Source organism: Eubalaena glacialis, chromosome 2 (genome assembly GCF_028564815.1).
Source record: "Eubalaena glacialis isolate mEubGla1 chromosome 2, mEubGla1.1.hap2.+ XY, whole genome shotgun sequence".
NCBI classification, from domain to species: domain Eukaryota; kingdom Metazoa; phylum Chordata; class Mammalia; order Artiodactyla; family Balaenidae; genus Eubalaena; species Eubalaena glacialis.
The window spans coordinates 192,634,592-192,646,641 of NC_083717.1; the positions used below are offsets into that span (position 1 = coordinate 192,634,592).

The window sequence follows — 12,050 nt, forward strand, 5'->3', positions numbered from 1 at the left end:
GCTCGGGGCTGTGGGATTGGTCAGCACAGGGATTCAGGGTCACAGCCCAGACCCCTTAGCCTGGGGCTCCATGTCCTCGAGTCCCAGCTCACGATTCCAGACCTGATTTCCTGCCGCTGCTCAGGTGCTCCAGCCAAAACGGTTAGCATGCACATCCGCAGACCCACTGCACTGCGCTGAGCCTGGATTAGGCTGCCCGCCCCCCGCACAGGCCCCTGCCTCTCCCAGCCCCTGCCCCACCTGTACTCAGGAGCTCCTCAGGGGACCTGGGGTTTGGCCAAGGGTGTTTTTTCAACATACTCAAACGTATGCTCATCCAGATCAAGGCCCCACTGAAACTGGAGAATTCAAGCCCAGCAGGGAAATCCTGTTAGTTAACACTGAGAACTGACGAAGATTCCTTACTTTTTTTATTAGATATTTTCTGGAACAAAAATATACCCTTATGGTGCAGAAAGTGGGCTGCATTCTTTATATTTATTGAATAAGATGTTCTAGGTATTTGTTTTTTAATTTCTGTTCTCTAACTTTTTTGCTAAACCCAAACCACGTGATAGCCCAGGGCGGTTTACTTCAGTGACTCCGAGCTAGCCCTGGAGTCGTGCCTCCCACTGCCCGGGGTCTGCGGGAGGGGCGCCCTGGTTTATTGACGTTTGTCGGTGGCACAGAAGGCGCCAGCCCCACTTTGGGGCTGACGGGCCCGTGCTGGGTGTCATCTTGCCCGGTCCATCCCGCTTGCATCAGCGCCTTCCGTGTCTCTAGGATGAAGAGTGCTTGATTTGCTCCCCCAGCAGCGCCCCCACAGTTGTCCCCCTGTGAGGACGCTCCGCCCTGCATCCTCCAGCCCGCTGCTTCTGCTGCCCCTGTACCTCTCTGCTCAGCGCGCCCTCATCCCAGAGCCAGAGGCCTTTCTGGGCCTTCCTGCTTGAGATTGGAATCCCTCTACTCCTCCTGCCCTTTGTCTTCTTTCCCTGGTTGGTTTTTGCTCACAGCACAGCGCTCCTTACCGTCAGATCCTGTCAATTTCGCTATCTTTTCATCCCACTTGAACATCACTTCCACTCAGGAGGGGATGTCTGTCTGTCGGTGCTGTCAGCGCCTGGCATATAGTGTCCATTCAGTAAAGGATGGAAGAAGGAATGAATGAAACGTGAGTGAGTGGTGAGCGGGAGGGACCGCAGGCGAGTTTGCGGACCTCTCTGATCCTGTTTCTTGGTGGGTAACACGGCAATAACACCTACCTTCCTATGGGGAAATGGGCAGTCATACTTACACTGCTGGTGGGAATTTAAATTGTTACATTCTCTATGGGAGGTAATTTGGCAATATCTATAAAAAATTATAAATGTATGTACCTCCTGACCCAGCTATTCCAGTGGGAATTTATCCTGCAGGTATATTTATACATGTGAAAATTGCCGTATGTGCAGGTTATTCTTTGCTATACAAATGTCCTTCAGTGGGGGACTTTTCAAATAAACCACAGTATATCCATATAATTGAGTACTCTGCAGCTGTAGAAAAGAATGAGGAAGCTGTCTTCGTACCAGTACAGAGAGATGCACGTGTGTGACTGCAGGAGAAAGCAGAGGCGCAGACAGTGAAGAAAAGGAGTGTGGATAAACTTGTACCTGTGTTTGCCTTGTCCACACAGGAAGACACTCGCAGAGATAAACAAGAAGCTAATGACAGTAATTCTGGGGGCAAGGGATCTGGGATGGAGGAAAGGGGTGTGAGTGAGGCTTTCTACTGGATACTTTTATTAATATATATGAATTACGACTGTATTACCTATTAAAAAAATAAAAGCTTACGTTGCGGGGTTATTTTGAGGATGAAACAGCGTGTGTGCAGAGCCACTGCTCAGTGCCTGGCTGCAGAGTAGATCCTCAGGTTGGAAGTTAGCACGGCTGTCCTGATACGCCTGCCACGTACCCCAAGACGAAGCAGACGTTTTCCCTGCGCTTGAGCGCACAATCTGGTAGGGAAAACTGAAGGTGTAGAACAACTGAGAAACCCGTCCCACATTAGAGCTGGATCTGTGGTCCATTAATTTTTTTGGTTTGCAGTTGCTTAAGCTGCTGTGCCTGCTTCCCAGGTGCTGAGGTGTGACGTGTCTACGTGGGTGCCCAGCAGGGGCACAGAAGGTGGGCTCAGGTTTTTGTCCATAAGTTGCATCCACGTGTCTACTTACAGCAGTCTCAATGCACCTTTTTAACGTGGAGTAAAGTCTTTAAATGTGTCTCGTCACCCCAGTAACATGTATTTTAATAATGGTGCTATGATTATTTATCTCCATTCCTCACAGTTGTAGGGAAATACCGTTTTTACTTGACAGTATTCCAGTTTTGAGTTCTAATGGAATTATTTTCGTTGTGCCTTTTTAAGCCAAAAATAAAATTTTTCTCCTAACCATAGTGCTAGAAGTTTTTATGTCCATCCTTAAAATTTTCCACACATGATAGAGTAACAGTGGAGAGCTGTTGGGAAAATTGAGATTAGATTTGGTTGTGGTGAAATCCGAGGTGCAGGAGTTGAGAGCCACACACAGTGCCGGGCATGGCCAGCAGCCAGCAGCCTGGCTCCTCAGCCTGAGGTCACTCTGTAGCCGCCCAACGGGGCCACTGATGGCGGTGAACCGGCACCACCCTTGGACACTAGGCCAGCAGACCAGTCACGGTTAAGGGATCAGGAGTACTGGGGCAGCCTGAGCCCAGTGGGTACAGCAAGGTCTGGTAGGTGGGGGGAGGCTTCCCCAAGACCAAAGCCCTGACTTGGCCTCGTAAGGTGCCTCTGACCTCTGTGGAAGAAATGGCGAAGGTCTCGTGGAAACCCTGACAGAGCAGCGCTGGGCTTCCAGGTTGTTGGCGTTAGCATAGGTCAGCTGCCTTATACAGGAGGGTCACCGGGCAGGAGACCGGGCAGGAGAGGAAAGAGGCAGTGACAGTGCGGCTGTGACACTGCGGAGCGACAGCAGTGACACCTGCTGCTCAGTAACCCTTGCCCGGCCCGCTAGCCCTGGGCCCTCGTGCCGGGCAGGGTCACGCCTCTCCACTCCTCCCTGGCTGGGACCATTGTTGGCCACCTCCCTTCCAGGGCCTAATTTTCTGCAGCAGTTTGCATGGTTCATTAGTCTCTTTGACGAAACCAAGTGTTTTCATATTCTGTGACTTTCTGTAAAGATGCAGCACACAGCAGACACACAGCGCAAGGCCGACTAGGCAGGAGGCCCTGTGTCCCGGTGGGCTTCCCGTCCCTGTGGCCCGTGGCCCTCTGAGGCTCGAGGTGGGGAATCCCAAGCACGTGAGGGAAGTGGGAGCGTGTAGCTCACCCGAAGCCCGCCGGGCTCCCGAGGCACCCGGTTACCGGGCTGGCAGTGGAGAGAGTCTGGCAGCAGGACTTGGCTGAGAACTCAGGGGTCTTGGGAACTCCCAGATGGTTTCTGGTGCTGTGATTTGGGGACCAGGCAGCTTCGTGGAAGCCGCTGTGCCAGTGAGCCCCACGAAAGGTCTGCAAGCAGGGAAGCGTACTCGGGGGGTGGTCGTCCCTTTGGGGGGTTTCTACTTTTGCCTTTTGTTCTTTTGGTGTTAAAGGCAAGACTCCTGACCTGTGCCTGTTAAAGAAACAGTTGGTCAGTGGATCAAAAATAAACGTGGAGTAGAGTGGCAGTGATTAGGCACATACTGCTGAGTGTTAATCATCTGTTTATTTTTTTAAACACCACCTTGTTTCAAAGAAGATGGAGGAATGGCTTCTAAAGATACACACATGACAGCGGCTATGAGTGAGGAAGTTGCAGTGAATCAGGGCCGAGGCAGAGCCCAGGGAGGTGGCGGTGCTGCCCTGGGTGCTGCTGGCTGCACGTGCACTACCCCCCCCCCCCCCACCCTGCCCCAGCAGCCGGAAGAGGCAGGGGTAGTCAGCACGGGGCGCGCGGGGCGATGCAGTGCAGAGAGCCCCTGGGGGCCCAGGGCTCCCGGCCGTGGGGGCTGCGAGACTTTGCTGGGGGCCTCGTAGTGAGGACCCTGTGCAGGTGCAGGAGTCACAGGCCCAGCCGCTCCTGGCGTGAGACGTGCGAAGTGCCCGGGGCTGTCCGTCTCCCCGGTGGGTCCCGGCGCCTGGTGTAGTATCTGTCGGGCACGTACTAGGCTCTCAACAGTGTTTGCTGAATGACTGACTCTCTCGATGAAACCCAGTGGCCTGACACCCAGGTGCAGTTCTAGAAGGTAATTCCACAAGGGGCCAAAATGCCTTCGCTGGCCTGACCGCGGGATAGGGCGTGGAGTGCCTGGATGGACGCGTCCCTTCTCACCGAGAAGCAGACAAGGTTTCTTGCTGGAAAAGTCGACCTTTAAAACTTCTCCATTGTGATAACTTGTTCTCCTTTGTCTTCACAGAGACTAATAGACAAGTCACGAGTAACCTGTGTCAAATGGGTTCCTGGTTCGGAAAGCCTTTTCCTAGTAGCCCATTCAAGTGGGAACATGTACTTGTATAATGTGGAGCACGCTTGTGGCACCACAGCCCCCCACTACCAGCTTCTGAAGCAGGGAGAGAGCTTTGCCGTGCACACTTGCAAGAGCAAATCCACGAGGAACCCTCTCCTCAAGTGGACGGTGGGCGAGGGGGCCCTCAACGAGTTTGCTTTCTCCCCAGATGGCAAGTTCTTGGCGTGCGTGAGCCAGGACGGCTTCCTGCGGGTGTTCAACTTTGACTCGGTGGAGCTGCACGGCACCATGAAAAGCTACTTTGGAGGCTTGCTGTGCGTGTGCTGGAGCCCGGATGGCAAGTACATCGTGACGGGCGGAGAGGACGACCTTGTGACCGTCTGGTCCTTTGGAGACTGCCGCGTGATCGCGCGGGGCCACGGGCACAAATCCTGGGTCAGCGTGGTGGCGTTTGACCCCTACACCACTAGCGTGGAAGAGAGCGACCCTATGGAGTTCAGTGGCAGCGACGAGGACTTCCAGGACCTTCTTCACTTTGGGAGAGACCGAGCAAACAGTACCCAGTCCCGGCTGTCCAAGCGGAACTCGACCGAGAGCCGCCCCGTCAGTGTCACGTATCGGTTCGGCTCCGTGGGCCAGGACACGCAGCTCTGCTTATGGGACCTCACGGAAGACATCCTTTTCCCCCACCAGCCCCTCTCCAGAGCAAGGACGCACACGAACGTCATGAACGCCACGAGTCCTCCTGCCGGAAGCACTGGCAACAGCGTCACGACCCCCAGCAACTCGGCGCCCCCTCCCCTGCCGCGGTCCAACAGCCTCCCGCATTCCGCCGTCTCCAGCACCGGCAGCAAGGGCAGCATCGCGGACGGGGCCATCGCTTCCGGGGTCAGCAAATTCGCGACGCTCTCACTACACGACCGGAAGGACAGGCACCATGAGAAAGATCACAAGCGAAACCATAGCATGGGACACATCTCTAGCAAGAGCAGCGACAAACTGAACCTAGTTACTAAAACCAAAACGGACCCAGCTAAAACTTTGGGGACGCCCCTGTGTCCTCGGATGGAAGACGTTCCCTTGTTAGAGCCGCTCATCTGTAAAAAGATAGCACATGAAAGACTGACTGTATTAATTTTTCTTGAAGACTGTATAGTCACTGCTTGTCAGGAGGGATTTATTTGCACATGGGGAAGGCCTGGTAAAGTGGTAAGTTTTAATCCTTAATGCTGCACCAGATCTAGAACTTGAATAGGTAGTGATTTTTTTCTTGCGGGAGGGGCGGGGTGTACAATGAATGTGAATGACACTTCTTATTCTTAATGTAAATCTAAATGCATCAGAGCCATAATTTTGGATACTGCATGCCATGTAATTCTGAATCATTTGATAATTCACCTTAGAACGTTTAAAAAATATAATCAAACTAATTGCCAGCCAAGTCAGTCACCCTCCTGGGAGTATATAGAGTCCCAAGGTTAGCGCTCCTGTATTAGACTATTTCGATTTTAGGAAAATCATGACAGTGTGGGGAAACAATGACTTTAAAATGCTAAAATTAAAATTTCTGCTTTAACTGGAATATTTTTGCTTAACTACTCAATTAGAATATTGTACACCTGATCAGAGTGTGTGTTCAATACGAACGGCCATTAATTGTCATTTATAGTCCAACTTTTTATCTTAATCATAAAATGTTTAGGAATCTATGAAATTTAACTTTAGGAACAAAGCGTTCAGCAGGGTTGATTGATATTATTTTTACATTGTTCTGGCAATCCACAGAAAGAGAAGAGCCTTAATTTTTAAAACCCATTTTAGTCATTTTATGACAATTAAAATTGTTTAATAAACATCTTTTTTCAAAGAAGCAGTTTGTAGCACTTTGATTGAGACTCTGTGCACTAAATAAAATACCCATGTTTCTCAGAGCCTGGACAGTTACCGCGAACTGCGGGCTGAGGGCGCCCGCAGTGTTGTCAGAAGTGCCTCTTGCCACTCAAGCCGAGATCTTTTATGGTGGATGTGATTTGCTTACGTTTTTTCCAACAAGGGGAAGGAGCTCTTCTTTTCTTTTCCTTTTTTTTTTTTTGGCGTGGGTTTGGTTTGTTGTTCTTTGGTCAGAAAGGCACATGACCGGGGCCCGGGCAGACTCCTCAGCTTTGTTTTGAGAAGACTGATAGGCCCCCAAGGTTCAGAGAGCTTGACACTTTTCCCTGGTTTGGGTTCTGTGTTCCCACCAGAGGGCAAGGGCAGGTGCATATGGCTCCTCTTCTCCTTGGAGGGCAGTCGTGGTCCCGGATCTTCCGGATCATTCTCGGGATGCCCTCGGCCTCTGTCTCAGGGACCCCACCCCCTACCCCAGCGCCTGCCCCGGGGGGGCCTGTGGCTGCTGGGGGCAGGGCTGGCTCTCCCTCTGCCCAGACGGCTGCTTCCACTTCCAGGGGAAGCTGCTGTGCTCGACTCTTAATTCCTTCAGATCCTTATCCGCTGTCGGAGGAGTTGCTTTTCAAATTCTAGTTTTCACGGTGGATGAGACGGCTCTTTGACCCGTATGTTTCGTGTCAAGATGATAATGATCTCATCTGTTAACTTACTTTGGTCACTTAGGTTTGTTTTTCTGTTGTGCACGCCTTTGTAATTAAATATAGAGATACTGATCATTTATACTGGTTTGAGTAGTGAATGCGATTCAGCAAAGTGCCGACCTGGAGACTTCAGTGTCTCTGCGGCGCGAGCCTCTGGCTGATGGAACGGTAGCTCTGTGCTCTTACAGCCGCCCCCCCCCCCCCCCGCCCCTGCCGAAGGCCAGGCCGGCGTCCCGCCGGCTCCGCGCTCCACGCGTGTCAGGGCCGGAGCCGTTCACTCTGTGCGCCCCGGGCTCCTTCGTGTGCTGGTGTGTGTGGCCTGTGACAGCAGTGGCAGTGTTCCCCACGTGAGAGCCCCGGTGGCCTTCCCCGTTCATGCATCACGGCCGTGGGAGTGTTAATGTCCTGTCTGCCTTTAAGATGTGGTCCTTTGTTCCTAAATGTTAACTGATCTGAGGTGGCAAAGACAGCCATCCTTGTGGACCGTTTCCCCTTTGGAGGCTAGGAAATTGGGCTGTCAGATGGAGAGCAGGAACCAACACTCCCTGTGCAATTGTATGTACCTGCATAGTTTTAGAAATTCGGTTTCAAATGCTTCTGAGGCATTGAGTATGCAGTTTCAAAATTCAGGACTTTGTCTTTGGCCCAAGTGGCCGAATCCCAAGTAAGCAGCCTTTACGGGGCAGTGGGCCGCCATGACCTTCCCGTTCTGAGCGCTGTGCTCCTCGCAGCGCGGGCAGGAGAGCCGTGGGCGGGCCGTGCGCCTGATGCTCGCGCGACGGGGGCTCTTCCTGGCCCCTTCTGTCGTTCAGCGTCTGCTGGGGCGGCTTACCCAGGGGGCGGTCTGTGGATGGGAGCGGGGCCAGGAGAGGCGAGAGGAGGACGTTACTGGCCCCTTAAAAGCAAGCTCTGAAGGTGCTCATGGAAGCCGGGCCCCACCTCCTCCGCCCCGCCCCCGATGGAACAGCCGCGGTCCCTGCGCAGTTTGGGGTTTGGGGCTCGGTCACAGTCTCAGTCTTCCAGCTTCTGCTGGTCGGTGTATCCTTGATGTCTGGCTGGGGCCCCTGGCTGGGTGTCAGCTGCCGGGGAGGGGCCGCTTGGCCCGGCCCGGCTCGGCCCGGCTGCTTCCGTCCACTCTGCCCCTCTGATGCCTCCGCCTTTCTGTGACAGCCAGCAGCGCCCTTCTCCTGCCGTCGGGAGGACAGAGTGCGAGGTGCTCTCCCAGACCAGGACTAAAGTTGCCGGCAGCTTGAGGAGAGGGGGCACAGGAGAGGGAGGGGGGCGGGCGGGCTCCTCCTCTCCTCCCTCAGATTTGTTTCGGGGCCGCCACGGCTCTTGCAGACCTGGGTCAGGAGGGGGGTTGCTTCGAGGGGTTCCAGTCGCAGGTATATAAGGCACCGTGGCCACTAAAGGAAATCTGGGGAGTGTTTTTTTGTAGTTTTCTCCCCAAATTTTGAGCTTCCTCATTGGAACTTTTCAGTTTTTCAGCTGAAACATTATCCTGAGCGAGAATATCTTTTCTAACCTAACCTCTGGGATAAAACAGCTTTTGGCCAGAAGAGGTTATTCCTACTCGCTCAGCACGATTTTTCCACCGTGCACTGAGACGCGTCGATGAAAAGCAGAGAAATAAAGTGCTCAGGGTAGCACGTGAGCCGAGCTGCTCCCCCCCAACAAGAGGTGGCTCTGCCTGCCTGCCCGCCTGCGGCGACAGGACCCCCTCGGAGGGCACTAGCCAGGCTGTGGGGTCTTCCCTGCCTGCCCTGCCCTGGCTCGCCCCTTAAAGCTTCTGGGAATTCCAGAGCTGGGTTTGTGTTGTGACCTGGGCGATGCAGGCTGAACCCACCGGCCGCCCCAGCCCCAGCCCTTCTCTGTTTCTCCTCCGCTGGGAGAGCTGGGGTGGGAAGCCTTTGGAAAACCTGGCCTTCTTTTAAAGGCAAATGTGTAAGAGGGAGTAGGCAGACTCTTTAAAAATAACCAGTAGCTTTGGGTTCTAAATTGATTTAAATAGCGGTAAAGAATCTTAATTTTGTTTTTTGTGCTGACTGGACCTTCTGACATTTTTGAAAGGTTCTCCTGTGAGCCATTGACTTGGCACTAAGGATAAATGCCTTTATGAAAGAAAAATAGAGGAGTGGAAATACAGGGATAAGCTATGACAGTGATTATTGTCTCAGACATCCAGAAACGATGAGGAACAAAAGGCCCTGAAGCTTTCTCAGTTTTTATGGGCGTGTGACACGCGTGCCCCCAGTATTCTGTTCCACCGCTGGGCTCCACAGCCAAGTCCAGGCTGGCAGGTGGCCCGGCAGCCGTTTCTCCCCGATTCCTCCACTTCCTGTGGTACATCCTGAATTTTTAAGAAATTGTCCAGTATTGAACTTGCGCTGAAGTTGGTGAAGCAGCTTTATCAGTGTCCGCACCCGTGTACAAGGTTCTCGTTACGTCCTGCTTGGGAGGGAGAGCTTTGATTTCTTGGTTGAGGGAGCTCAAAGTGTGAGGCGAGAGCCAAAGGGCCGGGGAGCCCCGCGGAAGGAATCCTTTGAAAACCCAAAGGCCACATTTGTGGACCTGTCTGTCCGAGGAGGAACTAGAAGCAGAGGTCGACCGTGGGTTTCCCAGGAAAAACGCACGGCGCGCCGCGTCCCGTTCCGTGCGGGAGGGCTTGGCCCAGGGCGACCGGCCGCGGCCCCTGCGCGTAGGGCAACGAGGGGGGGCAGTTGGCCTCCTGTGCGGGTCGTCCCGCTGTGCCGGGCGTGTCCACCCCTGGGGTTTCCTTCCTCCGCATTCGCGTGTAGGCCTGGTAAGTGACCCGGAGGAGATGTCCGCCTCGGGCACCACAGCAGGGAACAATCGGCAAAGGCCCCCTTCTTGTCCTGGCACACCTGTCGCGCTGGGCTGCTTGGGACTGTCACCTGTTCAGGTAGTCAGGGGGCTTAGCCCCACCACCCCAGTGCTGGCCAGTGAGAGGGGGCGGTCTGGGAAGGTGGAGTCCAGGGCTCCCCTTGCAAGGCACTTGTATCCAGCTGTTCCCTTTGAAACTCAGAGCCAAGTTCAAACCTGTATGTAGAAGCCCCTCCGGGAGAGGGAAGCTGTTCCACTGGTACTGACTTTTTATTCGTTGCTGTGTCTGTTACGTGGACTTTGTGTCATGGTCACATCGCTGTCGCTCGAGTTAAATATGTAAAAGAAAACTTTTCTGCATTTTTGATTTCTGTATACCTAAGTTTATTAAAGGTTACTGTATTAGGTGACACTGTATAAAATTGTATGAATATTTACCTTTAGTGAAAATCAAAACTCATATGTATTTCCTTTTTTACCTTCTCATCTAATTTCTTGAAAACTTGAAGAAATTTCATAAAGAGCCTTCCTAACATGAAATGTTGGTAAATTAAGTTCTTAACTGTTGCAATAATTAATGAAGCTTTAATATCAGTATTGTTACTTTATAATTTTAAGAAAATCGTGTTTCTGTTTCACTGCCTTGGTTTTTAGCTGTTCCCTTGTCACTGTTACAGCTAGAGACTTACTACATACTTGATATTCTGAAGAACTTTGGGGTTGTCCTCTGTATAATGACATTAAATAAACGTGTGAATGAATTGTAAATGTAGATAAACTTTCAGTAGTCACTTTCACATCTGAGCTTTAAAAAAATCTCAGTGAACCAAAAAAGAAAAGCTTCTAAATGCTGTAAAATTAAGGGCCTTGTTAATGTTTATAGAACCAATAGCCCCAGGAATTGCTACCTCTTATTACTGATTCTGAGTTTTTCCGAATTAGAAGCTTTCTAAGTGAGATGTTTGTTCTGAGCATGGGAGGTATTCACTGTTTTCTGTGACCTTCCTCTGAGCCAGGTCCCATGTGGGGAAGGACCGTGGGTTGGCTTTGCGGCCGAACTGGTGCCGGTTCTGTGCGGAGCGCGCGGATGCTTTGCGGTGGCCGGGCCGGGGCTGCGCTGAGTTCCCAGGTGGCGGGCAGGCGACGCTTGTCATTTTCTGTTTGCCGGAGGCGTTGTCATCGCCGTGGAGGTGGTCCTGCCCCGCGCCCGGGCCCCGAGGCTCCGGTGCAGAACAAGCCCCGCAAGCGGGGCAGTGGGAGCCGGTCCTCCAGGCCCGGGAAGCAGGAGCGATGTGCGCTGTCCTGCTCTGGACCGCCCCTCGCTCTCGGCAGCACCGGCGCCTCCGGCTCCGAAAGAACTTTCACGGCAAGAGTTCCAGGCCTGGGCCCGCACGCTCCGCCCGGGGCTCATGGGGGCAGCGACGAGCTGCCCGGGACGGAGGCCTCGTCAGGCCCCGGGGCTCCCACTCAGCCGCCGCGTCCCTGCAGTTTCGTGAGACGCCTGGGCCTGGAGCTCGGGGCTGGCAAAGCCTCTGGAAGCCCCTCCTGGCCGCCTGTCCTTCTCGGTGGACTCCAGAATCTTCCTGGCCGCGCTGTCCTCCTGAGCCGCCCGTGCTGCAGGGTGCGTGGGCTCTTGCCTTTGACTCGAAGCTGCCAGAGCAGAAGAGACGGTCCGATACTCCGCCCTCAGAGGGACCTACTTGGACTTTACTACCGCAGAAGCCGCACGTTTTCTCCTTAGCGCTCCAGGGGATTTCAAGCCCTGAATGCTAGTAGGTTGACAGGAATTCTAAAAAGATGCACACACGCACAGCATTTTGGTCTTTTAAAGATAACTAGTTTGTACACCTTGAAAACATAAGTCCATTCTCCCACGTGTGGCTGCCTTTTGAAACAGTCGATTCTGGACCAGCAGATCTCTTGAAAGGGACAGAACATCTAGGGGTGCTCAGCCCCACCCCCTCTAGTGTCGGTAGCCTTCACATGGATGCCCCGTGACGGGACTCAAGCTAGAAGACACGCGAGGTCCCGGCCTCCTGCAGAGAGGATGTCAGAGCCACAGCGCGTCACCCGGGCGGGAGGGCCTGCAGGCCGTGGGCGAGGCTCTCTTCCCCAGCACGGTTCTCGCAGGAGCCCTTGACTGGTTGTGCCCTAAGAAAGCCTTTTCGCA

At 53.3% G+C, this 12,050-nt stretch overlaps 1 protein-coding gene across 10 annotated transcripts in view; it reads left to right on the forward strand.

Annotated features, from left to right (window-relative positions):
- The window catches only part of WDR20 (WD repeat domain 20), a 62,040-nt gene that overhangs the window by 46,081 nt on the left and 3,909 nt on the right, over positions 1–12,050 (forward strand). For 4 of the 10 annotated variants that reach the window (XM_061181275.1, XM_061181276.1, XM_061181277.1 and 1 more), the window contains one exon: positions 4,398–5,657. The exons of 1 other annotated variant lie outside the window; for it this stretch is intronic. In XM_061181275.1, the coding sequence (XP_061037258.1) occupies positions 4,398–5,657 (1,260 nt within the window). Of the gene's footprint in view, positions 1–3,736; positions 3,899–4,397; positions 5,658–8,206; positions 9,074–12,050 lie in introns of those variants that run through there. 5 more of the 10 variants (XM_061181283.1, XM_061181284.1, XM_061181285.1 and 2 more) reach the window with 4 other exon arrangements.